The sequence below is a fragment of the Pseudopipra pipra genome, chromosome 1 (assembly GCF_036250125.1).
Source record: "Pseudopipra pipra isolate bDixPip1 chromosome 1, bDixPip1.hap1, whole genome shotgun sequence".
Taxonomy (NCBI): Eukaryota; Metazoa; Chordata; class Aves; order Passeriformes; family Pipridae; genus Pseudopipra; species Pseudopipra pipra.
The window spans coordinates 32,281,719-32,302,213 of record NC_087549.1 but is presented as its reverse complement, the minus strand read 5'-3'; the positions used below and the strand labels follow the sequence as shown (position 1 = coordinate 32,302,213).

The following is a 20,495-nucleotide window of genomic DNA, read 5'->3' as shown; positions in this document are numbered from 1 at the left end:
AGGCAATAAGGGTCATTTGGGATGTGTATTCAGTGTTGTTCTTTGCCTTTATCTCAGTGCTACCTCTGGGAGTTCATTAATAATCGTACCCAGTTTGAGGGGGGAATGGGAAGGATGATTTTCCCCAGCTTTTCACCCCTTCTTCCTTCTTCAGGTCTGTTACAACAGCTTACGAGAATTTTCAATTCCCTTTGGATGTTATGGAAAGCATGTTCTTGTTGCTATGTCTGCCAGGTCTCCTCAGTGTGGTCCACACCATGTTTAGTTAAGAAAGATTTCTAGGAAGGTCATTGAGAGGTCTTCCCTGAGGGTGGACAGTCATGAGTGGCATGGAATATAGGAGAAAATGGGCCAGTTTTGGGGGAAATTATCTGCTCCAATGGCATGGAAGCTCACTCCTGAACAACTACAAGACCTTGATAAAGTGACAGATTACTTGCAAGGAGAATGCTGTGGCAACTCCAGAGAGGAGCAACTTATTGAAATGTATTGAGCCCTGGGTGCTCTTCACCGGACACAGTTCAATACCAGACAGCACCCTCATGGGGAGGAGAAGGAAAGCAGACCAACAGGCACTGTGGCCACCCAAACAGCAGCAGAACCACAGGAAGCTTGCAGGCTCTTTCTCTGTTATGAGGAGAGATAAACAGATGCTACAGGCCTGTGCATAGGAGAGGACCTGGGGAGGGAGGCCAGTGAAGATAAAAGCCTTGAAGAGAACAGGAGGAGTGTCTTTCTGAGGCAGTGCTTTTTGCAGCACTGCTAGAAGTTTTTCCCTTGTAAGTCTAGTGTTCTCGACTTTGGAATAAATTTTCCTGAACTCCTTCCACTGCTTGGCATTTCAAGGGTACTTGTGTGTTATCTTACTTCACAATTAGGGAAAATTATTCTCTCAAGGATGATCTAGTAGTGTACCCAAGCAGGTGGAACACCATGGAGAAAGGTATCCAGTACCTGGGAGAATTAGCTGTGCTGGAGATAATCTATAAGAATGCAAATAACAAACAGTCCCCTGTAGATCCAGATGAGGTCCAGTGTACAAAACCCGTTTGTACAGAGCATGCCATCATCGTACACCAACTCACGGGCATTGATGTCAATGAAAGAAGGAGAACAAACAGTGTTTCAGGTGACTATGTGACTCTGGCAACACGAAGATTGTCTTTTTCCTCCCTACTAACCTGAGCCTCAGCTGCAGAAAGACTGTCCAAGACTGCAGACAGATTCGAAAGACTCAAGGAAATTAGAGAAGAAATGTCCCATGTCCCGCCAGTGTGGACCAGACTCTCTTCTATTGGGAGCAAGCACTCCAACAGAAAGCTTGGGAGAAAGAGGGTACACACCAGCAGGTAACCAATGGTTCTACTTGCATGACCATGGAGAGGACATGAGGAAGTTTGATGGAAAACCCACCTCTACCGTAGAAGCATGGATACATGAGTTGAGAGGAAGAACAACCACTCCAAGAAATTCTTCAAGGATAGATGCCACTCCAGTTTCCAGAGGGCAAGTCCTCAGAATAGGAGACCTGATGTTACCTCCAATCCTCTTGAACAGACCTCCAGTTCATATTAACAATGAGCAATGAGTACTATTACCAGAACTTGAGGGGCCCTGCCTCCAGTCAGGTGGAGGAAAGGGACAATCAGATCTATTGGACTGTGTGGATCCAATGGCCTGGCACATCAGAACCAGAAGAGTGTAAGACTTCAGTTGACATCAGCGCACAATGTATCCTGATGCCGTCAAGATATGTAGGGGCAGAGTCCATCTCTATTGCTGGGGTGACAAGGGGAACACAACAACTGACTGTACTAGAAGCTAAAGTGAGCCTGACTGAGAATGAATGGCAATACACCCCATTGTGACTGGCTGTGATGGACTCAATTGTTGTTAATGTCTTAAACACTGCCAAAATCACAGAAAGACTTTTTGTCAAACTGCGAGGAAGCAACTGCCTGTCTGCGATCATCGAAGCACCCCCCTCCCAAACATGCTTCCTGATTGGAATCTGGACTGTGATGGGAGCTTCAGATAAGACTATTGCCTAATTCTCTCAGGTCGGAGGAGAAGTAAACAAGGTTCATCAGGTGGTGGAGGAGAAGAGTTTTGGGGGTGTGATTGCGAAATCTCTCCACACCAAACCAAAGGAGTAATCTCCAACCACTCCCAGGAAGACCATGTACACACAGGACATTCACATTAGAGGCACCTGAGAAGGGGTCAAAAACCATTAAAGACCCCAGACTCATTCCTGACATCTTCCACCACAAGAGGACTGCATGTGATCCAAGTGATGCAACAAATCCAGAGCCTGTCGCAAGAGACTGTAGAGCTTTTCCCTGCCAGGGGTGGTGCCCGGACATCTGAATGTATATTAATCCATTGGACTCTATGTTGTGTGGGACCCTCACCACCAAGAAGACCAGAAGAATGGAACGCCACTGGGTTCACAGAGTAGTGATACATTTTCTATTTTAACCTTTCTCTGTCACACTCTTTCTTGTCCCCCCCATCCTTTTTCTATTTCTGTCTCTCTCTCTTTCTCTGCCTCACACCTACTGTTAAATAAAATCCACACTATTGACTTTGGCATACGGTCTCATCTGCACCTTAATTTGGGCAAAGACATTTCTAATAATTTTAATAACTGGATCATAACACTGGCCTAGGGGCCCTGTGCATCCTTGGCACAGATTACACCAGGAGAGGGTCCATTTCAAGGACCCAAAAGGGCTTTGTTGGGCTCTTGGGATAGCTACTGTGGAGACAGAGGAAATCAGCTGAATACCTTGCCTGGTCTCTCAAAGAACCCTTCTGCTATGGGACTGCTGAGGGTTGAAGAATAGTTACTGATGGCCACCGGAATGGTGCACTGTCAGCAATACCGCACCAACCGAGACTCCGTGACCCCCATTGGTGAGATGATTCATGAACTGGAGAGCCTGGGAGTGGTCAGCAAGACTTGATCACCCTTCAATAGTCCTATATGGCCTGTGAGTAAGTCCACTGGAGAGTGGAGACTGAGAGTCTCTCAGTCTATTGTGGCCTGAACAAAGTCACATCACCATTGAGTGCTGCTGTACCAGGCATGCTGGAACTCCAGTACAAACTGGAGTAAAGTGGTGCCACCATCAATATTGCTAATGTGGTTTTCTCCATTCCCTTAGCAGTAGACTGCAGGCCACAATTTGCTTTCACCTGGAGGCGTGTCCAGTACACCTGGAACTGACTGCCCCGGTGGGGGAAACTCAGCTCCACTATTTGCTGTAGACTGATCCCTACTGCACTGGAAAAGGCTCCAGAACATTTGCAATACATTGATGACATCACCATGTGGGGCAAAACAGCAGAGGAAATTTCTGAGAAGGGGGAGAAGATAATCCAAATTCTCCTGAAGGTTGGTTTTGCCATAAAGTAAAGTAAGGTCAAGGGACCTGGCCAGGAAATTAAGTTTTTAGGAGTAAAATAGCAAGATAGACATTGTCAGAATCCAATGGACATGGTCAACAAAGTAGCAGCTATGTCCCCACCAACCAGCAAGAAAGAAACACAGGCTTTCCTAGACACCTAGGGTTTTTGGAGGATGCATATTCCAGAGTACAGTCAGATTGTAAGCCCTCTCTATTGTGAAATGGAAGAGGAATGATTTTAAGTGGAGTCCTGAACAATAAGCTTTTGAACAAATTAAACAGGAGATTGCCCATGCAGTAGCCCTTGGGCCAGTCACGATGGGCAAGATGTGAAAAATGCACTCTACACTGCAGCCAGGGAGAATGGTCCTTCCTGGAGTCTCTGGCAAAAAGTACCCAGGGGTGACTCATGGGGTTCTGGAGTGAGAATACAAAGGACCCAAGACCTGTTACACCCCAACTGAAAAAGAGATACTGGCAGCTTATGAAGGGGTTTGAGCTGCTTCAGAAGTGACTGTCAGCGAAGCACAGCCCTCCTGGTGCCCTGACTGCCAGTGCTGGGCTGGACGTTCAAAGGGAAAGTCCTTTCCACACATCATGCCACCCATGCTACGTGGAGTAAGTGGGTCACATGAGCTCGAATAGGAAACCCCAATCGCCCATGGATCTTGGAAGTCATCACAAACTGTCCCGAAGGTGAAAATTTGGGACTATCATGATCATCAGAGAAGGAGAAGGTGACATATGCTGAGGAGGCCTCACCATATAATCAGCTACCAGAAACTGAAAAGCGATATGCTCTCTTCACTGATGGTTCCTGTTGTATTGTAGGGTAACATCAAAAATGGAAAGCTGCCAAATGGAGCCGTACACAGCGAGTTGCAGAAGCTATTGAAGGAACAAGGTGGATCAAGTCAGGTTGCTCAGCTGACAGCTGCCCAGTTGGCTGTAGATATCGCTGAACGAGAGAAGTGGTCAGTGCTCTAGCTCTACACTGACTAGCGGATGGTAGCAAATGCTCTGTGGGGGTGGCTAGACCAATGGAAAAAGACCAATCACCAGCACAAAGGTAAACCCATCTGGGCTCCTGAAGTGCGGCAAGACATCTCTGCCTGTGTAGAAAAGTTGGCTGTAAAAGTCCATCACGTAGATACACATGCACCCAAGAGTCAGGCTACTGAAGAGCATCATAACAACAGACAAGTGGATTGAGCTGCCAAGACTAAAGTGTCTCAGGCAGACATGGACTGGCAACATAAGGATGAGTTATTTCAGGCTTGGTGGGCCCATGACACCTCAGGTCATCAGGGAAGAGATGTGACATACAGATGGGCTCATAATCCAGGGGTGGACTTAACCACGGACACCATCACCCAAGTTATCCAGACTACAGACTACAGCTCTACATGCTCACAATGGTAGAAGCAACCACTGGATCGCTGGAGATGCATCCTGTGCCTTACGCCACTGTCTGTAACACCATTTGGGCCTTGAAAAGCAAGTTCTGCGGCAACATGGCGCCCCGGAGAGAACTGAGTTGGACGATGGGACTCATTTCAAAATTAGCCTTATAGAGACCTGGGCCAGAGAGCACGGCACTGAGTGGGTATACCATATTCCCTATCGTGCATCAGCATCTGGGAAAGCTGAATGGTACAAGGGACTGTTAAAAACCACATTGAAAGCAATGGGCAGTGGGACCTTCAAACATTGGGATACACATTTAACAAAGGCCACTTGCTTAGTTAACAATAGAGGCTCTACCCATCAAGCTGGCCCTGCCCAATCAAAACCTCCATGTACCGTAGAAAGGGATAAACTCTCCATGGTGGATATGAGGAATGCATTAGAGAAGATAGTTTGGATTAGTCCTGTCTCAAGCAAAGGCAAATGTATTCATGGGATTGTTTTTGCTCAAGGATCTGGGTGCATTTGGTGGGTAGTGCAGAGGGATGAGGAAACATGATGTGTACCTCAAGGGAATTTGATTTCTGGGTGAGAACGGTCTGTAATGTTGAACTGTGTAGTACTGGTTGCTCAATGACACTGCCTCTGTATGCCATAATTACCATGGACAATGAGGATGGACTGCTCCAGATACACCAGTTGTGAGCTCCTGATGCAGCTTGCAATCAGCCAAGAGCATACCAGCCCTCCTGCCCTGGGAGACATCTAAGACAGATGGAATCCACAGTCATGGACTAAATGAACTCAACAGACATCTTGAAGGGACAGCCATTGACTCTGGAAAGGATACCTGTGCTTGTGTATATGTGTCTGTCTATCCATCTATTTATCTGTCTATCTACCTATCTATCTATCTATATGTATATAGTTGGAAGGTGTAGGATTTGGGCATGTCATAGGGTGAATAATGTCCTGGTTCCAGCCAGGAGACCGTTAATTTTTGCAGTACTTAGATGGGGGCATGGCTAGGACCCAGAAGTTATTCTACACCACCTCATATCATTGCCAGGGGTGAGGAGAAGCAATTCTCTTCCAGGGAGAACAGGGTCCCTTCCAGTAGCATGGCAGAGGGAGAGGTTGGATATTGTCTGTTGTCGAGGGCTTTCCGTGTGAATCCTTCATTTCTTACACCCTCTGTCATTAGCACTGTTGCTGTTACAGTTAGTTTTCTTATCTCATTGCTGTTTCCAGTAAATTGTTCATATCTCAATCTGTGATCTTTACCTTTTGTGCCTCTAATTCTCCTCTCCAGTCCATCACAGGGGAGGGGGAGCGAGCAAGCAGCTCATGGTTTGGAGAGTCTCAATGGGAGCACTAAACTGGTAAGTACCATTCCTAAACCACAACATCAAGTTACTACTAAGAAGTGCAGGGTGGTAAGCAAAGAAATTAATAACCCAGCCTAGACAACAAACACAAAGGTAAGGTGGTTCATTGGTACCTTCTGGATCAGAGTCGAAGGGAGAAACCAATGCCAAAGCAGTATGTAAAGCTTCTATTTCGAAGAGATGAAGACTCTCAAAGAAGTGCAAGTAAAAGGCATAATTTAAGCTTGTAATTATTTGAAGAGAAGACAAAGAAGAGAAAGATGGGCTGCAGTAAGATGAATGTACGGAAGGAACAAAAAAGAGAAGGAGGGATGCGTATATTGGTGCAGAGTTGTATCTCCCGGACCCAGAAACTGCCTCGGACACCATCTAATTTTACAAGATAAGTTACATGCATGCCCACATTCAAGAGGGCAAGAGTGAAACCTTGATGGCAATGTTACGATTCTGGCTGAAGAGCTTCATTTTCCCCCTCCCATACCTGAAAGCCTTGAATCCTTGCCAAATACTCCAGTTGTTTTGAAGGCTGCACTGTAGAACAGGGGGAAGCAGGAGATACTCCTTTTAGACCTATGGCTTCAGCAGTTGGGGACGTTCCATTCATGAGAAGTTCCCTGGCAATCGTAGCCGTGCTATTTGTTGTAGGAGATATGCTGAAGAAAGAGCTGGAAGTCTGGCTCATTTCTTTGGATGACAAATAGCTTACAGTGGTACCAGGGGCTGATTTGTTGCGGCTTGCTTCCATCTCTTGATAAACATCAGGAGAGAGATGGAGTATTCCCTTTGGTGCTGAAAATAAAACCAAAGATCATTCTTATTACTCTAAAATGGGTTTGACACATATATAATTTTCATTAATACATTTTATAGTGAAAAACAAAGTAAGAATTTAGAAGCAATACCTTTCTTTTCCCAGTAACTGTAAATGAAATGGCATAATTTATTTAGAAACAAAGCAGATCTGAATCACCCCTCTTTTTCCTCTTCCCCAACTCTTTTTTAAAAAGTTCAAATTTGTATTTTAACACTGTGGCTAGCACAGAATACACAACCTGAACAATGTTTCGAGACCTACAAACCATGAGGAACAGATCCTACTTCAAAATAGTAGCACAATCACTATTTACCCTACATTTTTCTACCTCCTTTCTGATACAGTAATTTAGGTTGTTTTTTCACAAATAATTGAAACTAGTCTGTATAAGCACCATTGCCACCAGAAGTAGTTTTAGTTTTCTCTCCCACCAACAGCTGCTGTTTGTATTCTCCTGCTGCTCTGTTGCTTATGCCAGCACCAGCACCTGTAGAACCATGTAGGGATGTTCATGAGAATGAGCTGTTGGAGGCAGAAGAAGGGCAGGGTGGTTTCTTGCAGTAGCAGCTCCGCCTGATGTGCTGGCTTAAAGTGTTTGCTGAATTACTAGGGCAGCCTGTGGTTAAAAACCTTTAAGTTGCCCTGCAACCACATTGTTACTGTGCTAATGACTGATGTGACTGACTGCTCTGCAGGGAAGAGGAATTTATTTATTTATTTATTTAGCTCTATATATGGCATCCTATAGTTTGCAAATAGGTCCTTGCCTTTGAGAATGTTTAAACTTAAAAAGAAAAGCATATATGTGCCATCATTAATATCAACAGGAGTCACAATGAACATTAAAAAGATATAAATTTATTTATGTGAATTACTTTTAAATATTTCCAGTGATATGTAAATTAGGAACAATGTGTCTACATTTCAAGATTTTAATACAATTTTAGAAAATATCTCAACCTAAACTTGTTTGGAAACATGACTACATACTTGATCAGTTTTGCTGATATTCCTGTGTCTGGAAATGTGCAGAATTAAGTATGAAGTTTGCTAGTTTTCTTATACAATGAAGCATTTGTTGGAAACACAACTAACCAATTAGCTGATACAAGAGGAAGACTTTTTTCTTATTATTAATACATCATAAAATGAGCTTGAAATGCGTAATTTCTTATTAAGAACATACTTTAATCTTCTAGCATATATCTGAAAATAACATGAGTGAACCTGAGCCATATGGCATTTCATTCTAGGGATAATAAACCTGTTTGTTACCTGATTTAGTAATCCCAAGAGAAATCAAAGGGTTCAATGGTTAATTCACTTGCAGCACATATTAAATTAATTTCAGAATGTAGAATAAATTCAAAGAAGAGAAGGAAATTAATTTTCAGTACCTAGAAAGGATTCCTCTAATACTAGTAGTGCAAGTAGTACTTTTAAATAAAATGTCTACCACAAGGAGAAGACTCAGAAAACATTACCTGTAATTAATGTCCTCATTTTCAACTATACGGTGAAAATGGAAGTTCCTCACTGCCGACTCAGCAAACTGCTTACAGGTGAATCTTTTAATTGATTTACTTGCACATTTGGCTTTTAAATTCATATTGCTTTCAGAAATCTGGAACATCTGCTTATACCATTCACAAAGACATATCCGTTATTCACCTGATTGCTCTCCCCACCTACCTCTGTAGGGCTGGGGAGCTTGGTTGGACCCTGAACTCTAAGAGTGTTTTACCCAGTTTAGAACTGGCTCCAAAGCCAGTACACTGAACTCCAGAGCTGAACTCTAGAGCTAAACAAAAATTCAAGACAACTGTACTCAGAAATATGGAGGACAGGATCCCTAAAATTTCTTTTTCTCCATCTGGGACAATTTAGAATATAATATTATAGATAAACAACTGTATAAATACACAGCATTATTTTATGGCACATTATCATTATATGATAAGACAGATTTTATACTCTTTTCTGATGCTATAGCCTCCAAGGTCCACCACTGCTCATATTTTTAAATAGTCTTATACAAGATATGACATTAGTGAAAATAAAAAAAAAAAGATAATACAGATCTTGATATCTGATGTTAGCTTACAAAACCAAACAGCAACAATAATACTGAGTGGCAGATGTTCACCACCTCCTAAGAACTGCCCACTGTAAATCTGATTTCCCACAAATATTTCAGAAACAGAAATGAAAACTGAACAAAAGATAAAAGTCTACTTGTTTAGAAATAACATTATATTAGCCCCCCCAATCAATTTTAGAAAAACATAGTACAATATTAACTTCAAAAAAGTTTAAAGTAGTTTAAAATCAAATCCAGTGCTGCAGATGTCTGTTCCATTGATGTAATATTACTTAAAACAAACATTTTACATGCTTTCTCAGCCATTTCACTGTTTTTACATGATCCACCCAAATATCTAACTGCTGTCTGGAACAATGGTTTGGAATACTTCCAGATTACTAAGCTTTCTAAATGTTAAAATAACTAATATGCAGCATATGATGAATAAAAAGATATTGAGCCGAGTACAGCAAATGCTCCTAAAGTACTGACTTTAATGGTGATGTTAAATTAATAATAGTACTTTTACACTTTGCAACACCTTACTGCTAAAGACTTCAAAGTGCTTTATAAGCAATAATGAATTCAAATCATACATTAGCTCTGAGAGGCAGATATTATATTAACATCATTGATTATCTCTGGAAACAAAGTAATGTAATATTCTAGACATTACATTAATATAGTTGCAAGATATTAACTTTTTATATTCAGGACCTATGTTTCATGAAGCTTCTTACCAACTTGTTTTAAAAAGCCAATAAAAACTTGGTCTCTTCGAAACTTCTATCAAAAAATATTAATTGCAATTAATTTTCTATTTTTAATATATTACTGAGGATTTTTTAACTATCATTTCTCACTGTTGCGTGTTTACTTCAACTCAATTGTATTGTAGGAGAGTGTATAAATATATTTAGTTGCAGTAATAAAGTTATAACGTGACAAGGAGTACAACAACAATAGAGGATTAAGTGCAAGAACAAAAGAACTCTTCAGAAATTATCTCAATGAGTCTTCTAACAATCAGTTGATTAAAAAACATGGGAGAAAGAAATACTATCCTCAAACACCTTTATGCATAGCAGAAGAACATCTCCAGGTGAGTGTTTTCATCCTCTTGTCAGTTTTCAGCAAAAAAAAATAAAAATTGGACTTTTCTGCCCACTAAATATTTATCCCAAACTAACTTCACCATATTCCAAAGGTAGAATTGTAATTACTAGGAGTCACAGGATCTGTAATAGACCAACAACATTGTACCTTCTGCTGGACATTAATTTAGAGGTAGATTCATGAAACATGTTAAAACAATTTCCATTTATATTATTTAAACCTGTGGGCAAATGTGCTACAAAAATACACAGGCTAGCTATGCAACGTAATTACTAACATTTGAAAAGCACGTCCTATTCATTGTTGGCGGTAATTGTTAGCAGTCTCTCACAATCTTCTGAAGTCTATGAAAACACACCAAAGACCTCTCTTACCTAAGAACAAATTTCTTCATCTTCCACTGTCTACTTTTGCTGTCAGTACTAGATAACTGCAAAACAGTTTAGACTCCAAAGCAAATGTATGATTAACATACAAAATGGCTCAACTATCTTTCATAAGCCTTCCCCCGGAAATGTAATCTCAGTGCTTCACACCTTTTTTCATAGCAGCCATAGCAGAGGTGGTCTTCAAAAGTTCTGTTTGAGTGGTGTTATTTTTATCGCTTATCCTTTCTCTGTAGTGTCCCCTTGGCTGGGAAAACAGGGGGACCTTTCTACAAAAGGGTCCTCCACTGTCTGGAATTCATGGAAAACAAAACTAACCATCAGAGGAACTTTCTGCATGGGGAATGGGGTGAGGAAGGAGAACAATTGACAATATTACCAAATGAGCCTCAGTGTAATAAGACTGCAAAAAAATGGAATTTGCCGATACGGGGACAGTGACAAGTTACCCCACCACGGTGGGCTACTAGATTAAGAAAAGTTCAGAGTGATGACAGTGTGCCCTGCATGTTCACAGGTATTAGTGTCTACACGGGTACCACTGGTGACTCATTTCTAATTTTCTGTTTCTGTCAGGAAGACCAGAAAACATCAGAAGTTGAGATTTCAGTTCTATCATTCAGCTCCACAAGATGGCCTATAGAATCAGGCTTGTGCTGTCAATCTGCACATACATATATATATGTCTGCATTAATTTTCTCTTTTCTACTTGATCAAGTATCACAGGGATACATTTCTTCTGCCTTCACTCAATAACTTCCCCTGGTTCAAGGTCACTCATTGACTTTTCATGTTTATGAACACTCGGTATACGTGGTCTAAACCACAACTTTATTCTTGCTTAGAGAATACAATTTTCTCCCTAGGCTCTTGCTTATCCTATAGGAAAGGTATAGTTGTTCATGCGTCAGAAGCAGTGGCAGCTGGTATATGACTTCCCTCGACACTGCTGAAGAGCACATGTTCTTCCCTGCACTACACTGAGAGACACGGCGCATCAGCACGAAGGAGTGCTTTCATGTCTTGTGTAATGAGGCACAGTAAACCATGATATAATTCTGTATGTGACACACTCATAAATTAAGTTTAGCACCCTGGTATTTAAAATAACCCTTCACTGGATGAAAGAAAGACTGTTCATAAAGAAATAATCGGTATTTTTGGAACTCGATAAAATATTCAATGGAAAATCATCAAAAAGCTCTTTCAGATTATGCTACCTGTATTCACATTGAATAAAGCCTTCTTATAATGTGCTACTTAAAGTACAGGGTAAAATCTTGTAGTAAGGCAATAAGAAGGAAAGCTTAGAACCAGATCTCATCCTGACTTCACAATTTTGTAAGTTAAAATGGACAAGAACTACTTCAATAACAGGACTGAAAAATGTAAATATTATAATAAAAAGATATTATAGTTTTATACTCACTCACTGTAAAAACCTATTTATATACTAGAATATTTTCTAATTTTATTACCTCAGTAGGAACTCAGAAAAGGTCAGTCAAACAATTGAAGAGGCAAATAGTATGGCCATTACGTTCTCAGCAATTGCCTACACACAATCTTGGCTCGAAATACCAGATGCAATCATTACCTACTTAACATAGCTATCTGTGGTATTTCTAAGTCACCAGCTACTCCAATATTCAGACATGAAAAAATGTTTTGTCATTACACAATGTCATTCAATCAAAAGATCTTTTCTACATGACCCTAAACAAACCAATGTTATATAAAGCCACTCATTAAAATACTAGTTTATTTAACCTTAAAATAACCATGACACTGAAGTAAATACTATTTAGTTCTCCATGAAGTCAGGTTGTGATATCTTTAATTTCACTGGACTATTTTCTGTACAGCCAAAACAGAAATTGCATTACTGAAGAAAACTTAAATTTCTGCAACATTTGGCATTTAATTCTTGTGAGAAAAGTCTTTTGAATTCTCCCACAGCTTTATTCCTGCTTGGAAACATAAGATTTTGGTAAAAGTAAAACCTAGTGTTTGCAGTGGGTGATTTCCACAGGATATTCTACGAAATATTTCAAGACAGATGAAACATCTACACTGTAAGTTTCACGTGGTAATTTCTGCATCACATTTTTCCAACAATATGTCAGTGTACCACTTAACCAAAGACTAAGACGAAGCAGGTTCAGAAAAGAACCAATCTAAATGCAGAAGGAGGGACAGTTATTCTTATCAGTAAAGAGGATCAGCAAATTCGGAGCAGGAGCAAATCAAATTAATGAGCTGGCAGATCAAGCTGCTTGTAAAAGCTGCAAGAAAGTGATGTTTGTGGGGATAAAGCAATTAGGAGAGTGCCTAAGTGCAACTGCAGGTGACCTGTGCAGGCAAGACTACTATTCATTAACCAATTAGGAGGGGAATGAGAATGGTGATGATGATGAAAACAAAGGCATGACCCACACGAAGAAGAGATGAAAGACTGAGCAAGTCTACTAGACAAGGAGAGAGAGGTTGCTGAAGCTAAGAAGGTCAAGGGGGCCATCAACAAGCACAGCATAGGTATGAGTGAAGATGAAATCAGAGGAGGAGAAAGCGGTGGGGGAGTGGAAGTCATAGGGACAAGATGTTTGATGTAAAGGAAAGGGGATGGAGGAGAGAGTGGAGAATTAAGTCTTGGTTCTGACAGCAATAAAGTCTCAGTTCAGGCAATTCAATTTTTCAAGGACATTATTATCCCAGACTAAGGGTGAGGTACATGGTGGGTTCCAGACTGGGAGGAAGGGCACAGGCAAAAGAGAAAAGACTTTAAAAAAGTGAAAGTATTTAGAGGAACACTGTATTCAGGTGAATTATGTGATCCTGCTCCATTTGGTCAGCTGAAGACAGAAAACCAAATGCAGATCATTTGCAGAACTACATAATTAAATTTGAATTTGAGAGTTAACATCAAAAATGAGTTCTGCATTTCTACTTCACATGCATATTTTTTCAAAGGAATAGGCTAGAAACGTTGAATAAATGTAATTCATATTGGAATTTTAGGGGACTGGGAAAACAAAAAGAAATTATCTGAAATCATCTCTGCCCACAGAGCTGGCTATCTACTGTCATGGTGGCTGTTCCCTCTATACATTTTATACATCAAAAGTTTAATGGTTAAGCAGTCTCTTAGAAAGCTGACTTGAGTTCCTTCTCAGCCTGTGGGCATCCAAATCACAAGCCTCCCAGCCCAAGTGTATGTTCCCTACATATGCAAAATCTATACTACTCAAGAACCAGGCAGCAGGTTGTTTGCAACACTTTTTCTTTAATCTGTATCTAAAATATGCACAATATCTGTAAACTAGACAGAGAACACCAGAATACACATCTGCATCTTCATTCACAAGAGCTTTAATCAACAGACAAACTACATAGTCATGATTCCTTTAGATCAGTCCTTCCCTGTGGATTTCTTGCATTTTAACAGCATCTGATTTTTCCTTTTTTGTCTGCAAATCATATTAAATACACATCTCCCAAAGGTGGCTGCCACTATCCTGATTACTCTGCACCCCCTAAGTACTCTCCTTCTGCTAAATAGACGGAAACAGATAAATCTAAGTCTCCCAATGTTCTGGCCATATGCTTAAAACACTAGGCACTTCATAAATACACACTAAACTCAGTAAAGAAAGCACCTCTGAAGATGCAAAACTTGCAAGAATTCAAACACCTAACTGAGCATCTCAAAAGGGGAAACATGGGAAAAGGAAGAGGACCACTGCAGTTGTCATCTTACACTCCAGAGTTGTGCTCAAATCCCATTCACACAAAAAAACGCTAACTTGGCTCATCAGTAGTTCTAAAAACAGGAAGTAAAAAAACCCACATTCCCCATTTTGTTAATATGAGGTGGTTTTTAATATTAGGTGGTTTAGAAGTTTTTTCAACTATTTCCAAAAATACATGCAAGTTGCATTTAATTGGTTTTATGCTGGATAAAATTATTCTCATCGTTAGATGAAACTGAAAAATAATAAATCAATTATTAATAATGGAAAATACAACATGGATTTCCCAGCTTCAGTAATTCAGGGAAGAAACAAAATTGGAGAAATCTCCTTTGTTTCTAAATTTAATTTTCCCTTCAGTTAGAAAGAAAATTTAATTAGAAAATTCGCACATCAACTCAGCAGTTACAAAGGCAAGGTATTTTTCAAACATAACCAGCTGTGGTAAGAGACTCTAGATAAGGTTGTGAGACAGATAGAGTGCAGACAAGTGGTTCAGCTGATGAAATTGCCCCAGTGATGGTATAATGTTCACCTGACTGTTTGCTAAAAAAACCCTCCCAAAACAGAACAAAAACCACCAAAATCAACAGATGGAAAACTACCATTCTGTGCCCTGTGTTTCATCAAATAAGTGGTGTTGTCAATATCTTTTACTGTGGTTTCTATTCAGAATGCCAAATAATTCAGCAAATGTTTAGTGATGTATCAGTCCACCTCCTAGCAAGAATGCATTATAATTGACAATGTTTAGTAAGTTTGGAAGCAATTCAAAAGCCAAATCCAATGCAACAGCAGTACTTAGAGAGTAAAAATGCATATGATCCACTGCAAATCACCTTTGAAATATACCCAAAAGAATTACATATTTCAGCAAGATATAACACACATAAATTCCAATTAAAAATATCTGAATTACAAAACAAAAACTTTATTCCCAAACTGTAGATTTCCATTACTATTCATGGAAATACAGGAGTATTAAATTATCTACTGGAAGTTTTCACCAAAATCCCCAGTTGAAAAATAAACATATAGAGGACTATAAAAATGTCTTTATAAAACTAGTGAGAGCTAGAACTACAAAGTTCACATGAATTCTGTTTCCTTCAAAACGAAGATGCATTAGTATGTAAAATTTCATAAATACATGATTTATATTCTGTTTATTTTCTCCCAAAAGCTAGTGAAGAAACAACTGAGTAAGAATCTGAATGCTACCATACAATTAGGGCTTACAATACCACCACATATTTTTGTATTTTTTATATTTCTTATATCCTTGATCTATTATTGAAGTAGATTTTTAAAAATACTAAAATAGATTTGATTTACAGAAAAATCTCAAATTTTCTCATCACAAACTTAAGAAACTCTTCAGAATATCTATTTGCTTTTTTATCTCTTTTTTTTTTATTTTTTTTGTCACTAAGAACAATTGTATGAGATCAAGTATCTTTGTTCCTTAGGAGATCATCTGCTCCTGCTGTTCATTTACCATCTGAAATCATAATCATCTGTTGGTGACAATCTAACCATCTTCACAGTAACTAATTTTGATGTCACAAACAAATGGCTATGATTTCAGGTGGTAAAGTAACAGCAGGAGCAGATGCACTCTGAAGAACAAAGACTAAAGTCATGCATGAATCCCTAGTAATAAAATGTTAGGCAAGAAAAACAAAGAGTCTGTCCTTCACAGAGAGGTAGGATTGCCCTGAATGCATTCTTTTTAATTAACAGTTTTTCAGTACTTTGTGACTCCCAAAATTGTTGGAAATAGGTAAGGGAAAAACTATACTATAAAAAATCGAGGGTAGGAAACATATAAAAAGTCATGGTAATTTTTTCCCTTGTTATAAATATGATATTAAAAAGCACTATTATTTTTTACTTTTATTTTTATATTGTTCTTCATAGCTCATCTACAGCTTCTCTAGAACACATACCATAGGATGTGTGTGATTACCCCATCCAGAAACATAAAATGAAAATATGTTCCCATGAAAATGCACTTTGCATTAGGATTGTTTATTTGTTTCATGTTTTGCTTTTGTTGATAACTGCTTAAGTCAAATCCAGAGAGATAAATGAGCATTCTGTTTACAGTAAACATCTTCTGTATGGGCTAAAAATGCTTCTGGTCTGCTCATAGTCTCTCAAAGTCTCTTCCAGAAGCATCAGGAAAAAAACTCAGTGAACATTCTTGCCATTTCACACGTAGAAAATGTCTAAGATATCCCAAAACAAGAAACAAATAGATTCATGTTTCATCTTTCTTTAAAATTGTGAAATGAAGAGGAAAGGTAAAGAAGTGAACCTGTGGGAAGAAGCTTTGCCAGTGAGTAGGAGGGACAGAAGTGAGGTTTGCCACAAGGATAACTGCAAAAGTAACATGATAGAGGGGAGCAGGAGGAGTTAATTTTCAAGAATATTTAATAGGGAATACTAAATATATATTGAGTGAGTAATTAGGAGGATACAGACTGTGGGGATATTTCTCAGCAAAAACAAACTACATAATAACAGTGCAATGAAATCTGTTCTTCAACTGTACTAAAATATAGAACTGTTATGATTTTTGATTTTGTTGTACTAAAGTATACAACTTCCCTTTACTATTCCAGTTTTATTTGACTCAGATGAAAACAGTGCATTATGCGTACAAAGAAAGGGTATCTGTCTGCAAAAGCGTGGAACTTGTTTGGAACTGCCTTAAACCCTGCACATCACAGGTGCAGGAGAGATAATGCATGTAAGTGATTTCTTTTATTCAAAATGAGAAGACACTTCTAACTTTCCTCAGTTCTCCTCAACCACAAAGCTCTGAAGTTATCTTGGTCTCAGGGGCTTAGGGGAAGATCAGTGGGTGTGCACAGGGAAAACTCTTAATACTAGCTCTTCCTCAGGATTTTTTATGTATTCCCTATTTGGGAAACTAACACATCATACATTCTCTAACACATTCTCTACTAGAAGCAGAGAAGGCAAAGTGTTCATATGTAAACATGTACTGGCAGACCATTCCCATACAAAACATTAGAACCATTTGTATAAGTAAACATGTCTGGAAAACTAGTGAGAAATGTCAAGTAGTACTGCATAGGTCTTCTCCAAATGCGGGAATCCTCTGACCTCAGTCACATCCTGAAAAACAGGCCTCTTCATAGAGCCATTCACTAGGAAGGTATCAAATGAACTTACTGGTTAACTAAAAAAGACAGAAAAATATTCTGTATATTTGCTGCAGTTAAGCTGTAAATTTTAAAGAAAATACCCTAGAAGAGAAAGGCCTCTCAGGAGGTGAAGAGTTAAAAAAAATCAGTGAAAAAAAGTATATCCCTATTGACAACACTTCAGGTTCAAACTGCTCCTATTTTGCAAGAAGATAGTACAGTCTCATTGAAATAATAAATGATACTGAAATAATCTATTCAACATCTTTGTTGGTGACATGGACAGTGGGATCAAGCGCACCCTCAGCAAATTTGCTGACGACACTGAGCTGTGTGACACGCTGGAGGGAAGGGATGCCATCCAGAGGGACCTTGACAGACTTGAGATGTGGGTCCATGCAAACATCATTAAGTTCAACACAGTAAAGTGCAAGGTCCTGCACCTGGGTCATGGTGATCCCAGGCACACCTACAGGTTGGGCAGAGAACTGGTTGAGAACAGCCCTGTGGAGAAAGACTTGAGGTGATGGTTGATGAAAAACTTGACACAAGTTGGCAGTGTGTGCTCGCAGCCCAGAAAGCCAACTGTGTCCTGGGCTTCATCAAAACCAGCATGGCCAGTGGGCCAAGGGAGTGATTCTACCCCTCTACCCCGCTCTTATGAGATCCACCTGGACTACTGCATCAAGCTCTGGGGTCCCCAACACAAGAAGGACATGGAACTTCTGGAGCAAGTCCAGAGGAGGGCTGTGAAGCTAGTAAGAGGACTGGAGCACCTCCCCTATGAAGACAGGCTGAGAAAGTTGGGGCTGTTCAGTCTGGGGAAGAAAAGGTTGCTTGGAGACCTCATAGCAACCTTCCAGTATCTGAAGGGGGCCTATAGGGAAGCTGGAGAGGGACTCTTCGTCAGGAACTGTATTGATAGAACATCGGTACAAATTGAAAGAGGGGAAATATAGGTTAGATATCAGGAAGAAATTCTTTACTGTGAGGGTAGTGAGACACTGGAACAGGTTGCCCAGCAAGGCTGTGGATGCTCCAACCCTGACAGTATTCAAAATCAGGTTGGATAAGGCCTTGAGCAATCTGGTCTAGTGGGAGGTAACCCTGCACATAGCAGGTTGGGACTTTAGGATGATCTTTAAGGTCCATTCCAACCCCTTACCATTCTATGACTCTATGATACACTTTAATCACCTGATTATCATTAATGTCGCCTCTAGATTAGAACTCTCAAGAAAGTGGTTAAGAGATTAAGCACAGTGGTTTCTGAACAGCACCGTTAGAAATAAATGCTCTACATTTACTGACATGCTAGCTACAACTCCTTTGAATTCCAATTTACTTTTAGATCAGAAGAATAGAAATGCAGGCATTGTGCATTATAAAAGCATCCCAGAATGAAAACCTCTTTCTGTACTGTGGCCTGTGGTGGCTGCAAAAAGTTCTGTGAGCATGTCAATCTCTGAAAAATACGTTAGTTAGTCAGCACAAGTTTAAAATATAATTTTGTTGATCTTGTCTCTTGTTGAATGAGTTTGCCTTTGTGTTCTCCTTCTAGATTTGGATTTACACGTATAACTGTCAAAGTTGTCTTGTCAGATGAAGCCTGAGAAAGGGATTGTTTTTTTCTCTTTGGTGTAGCAGATGATTGTGGTGTCATCTATAAATATCTTTGCTACAAGACACTGCAAGTATAGAAGAGAAAAGTTAGAGATCTTATTCTGCTGTCTCAAACTCTAATATGTTAACATTTGAGGATATTAACATTTAAAGATATTTCACAGGTCTTGACTTAGAGATTTTGACAAGACAAACAGAAGTAATCTACAAGTATGGATATAGGTTGATGAAAGAGCTGTAAAGAAGCAATTAATAAGAAGTCTTAGATCTTGTAGAATACTTCCTTTCAGGGAAACGCAATGGTATGTGGTGAATCCAAGATCACTTTTAAATATTAGCAAACTGTTGTGTAAGTTGCAGCACAAATAATTCCTCCGGTCTTGTGACTAGGAAGACCACATATATACTGAAATACCTTAAAACCTACTTTTAGGACCATGTCTTTCAGATGTACATAGGCAAAAAATAGAAGGTAGCTCATGTGTGTATCCATCTCTAGTACAATCCTTAGCTGAGGGAGATAATGTTTGGGACTCTTAAGTTCAAAACTATATACAGTCCTAGAGAAAAATCCAGGGCTCATGAAAAAGTGAAGGAAGTACTATTTATATTATCTATGCCACTTTAAAGGTAAAAATCTAGCTATAAAGTTACCAAGTTCTATCCTATTCTTTACCTGTTCAGTCTTCACCAACAAGGTTTCTTGGGCCTTTGTGTCTCTTCCTTCTCTCAAGGAAGAGAGAAACTACCAGTAGTAGAATCTGATCAGAGTCAGGAATGCCTTGAGAAAAGATAGAGCTCAGCCCGTATAAGTCACAGAATCACAGAATCGCAGAATCCCAGAATGGGTAAGGCTGGAAGGAACCACAGTGGGTCATCTGCTCCAACCTCCCTGCTCAAGTAGGGTCATCCCAGAGCACGTGGCACAGGGTTGTGTCCAGATAGTTCATGTATATCTTCAGTGAGGAAGACTCCACAACCTCTCTGGGCAATCTGCTCCAGTGCTTGGTCACCTGTACAGTAAAGAAGTTCTTCCTCTCATTCAGGTGGAACTTCCTGTGCATCCATTGGACCAAATGGGATATACCTTAGCATGCTGAGTCAACCAGTTTATATCATTGTGAGGCCACTCTCTGTTGTCTTCAAAAAGTCATGCAGATGCCTGGAGAAAGGCACCATCATCAAAACAGGCAGGCTGGTCAGCTGCACTCTAGTCCTGGGAAAATCATATAGTCCTCTTAAAGCCACTTGTGGTCACACAATGTGACTGCCTTTTATGATAAAATGACTGGATTTATGAAGGAAGGAAGAGCATTGGATGTGATTTACCCTGGCTTTA

General features: G+C 39.8%; 1 protein-coding gene across 5 annotated transcripts in view; it reads right to left on the bottom strand.

Annotated features, from left to right (window-relative positions):
* Positions 1 to 20,495, bottom strand: part of STAU2 (staufen double-stranded RNA binding protein 2) — a 171,313-nt gene that overhangs the window by 79,032 nt on the left and 71,786 nt on the right. For all 5 annotated transcript variants that reach the window (XM_064650685.1, XM_064650678.1, XM_064650692.1 and 2 more), the window contains exon 12: positions 6,690 to 6,997. In XM_064650685.1, coding sequence (XP_064506755.1) covers positions 6,690 to 6,997 — 308 coding nt within the window. The remainder of the gene's footprint in view (positions 1 to 6,689; positions 6,998 to 20,495) is intronic.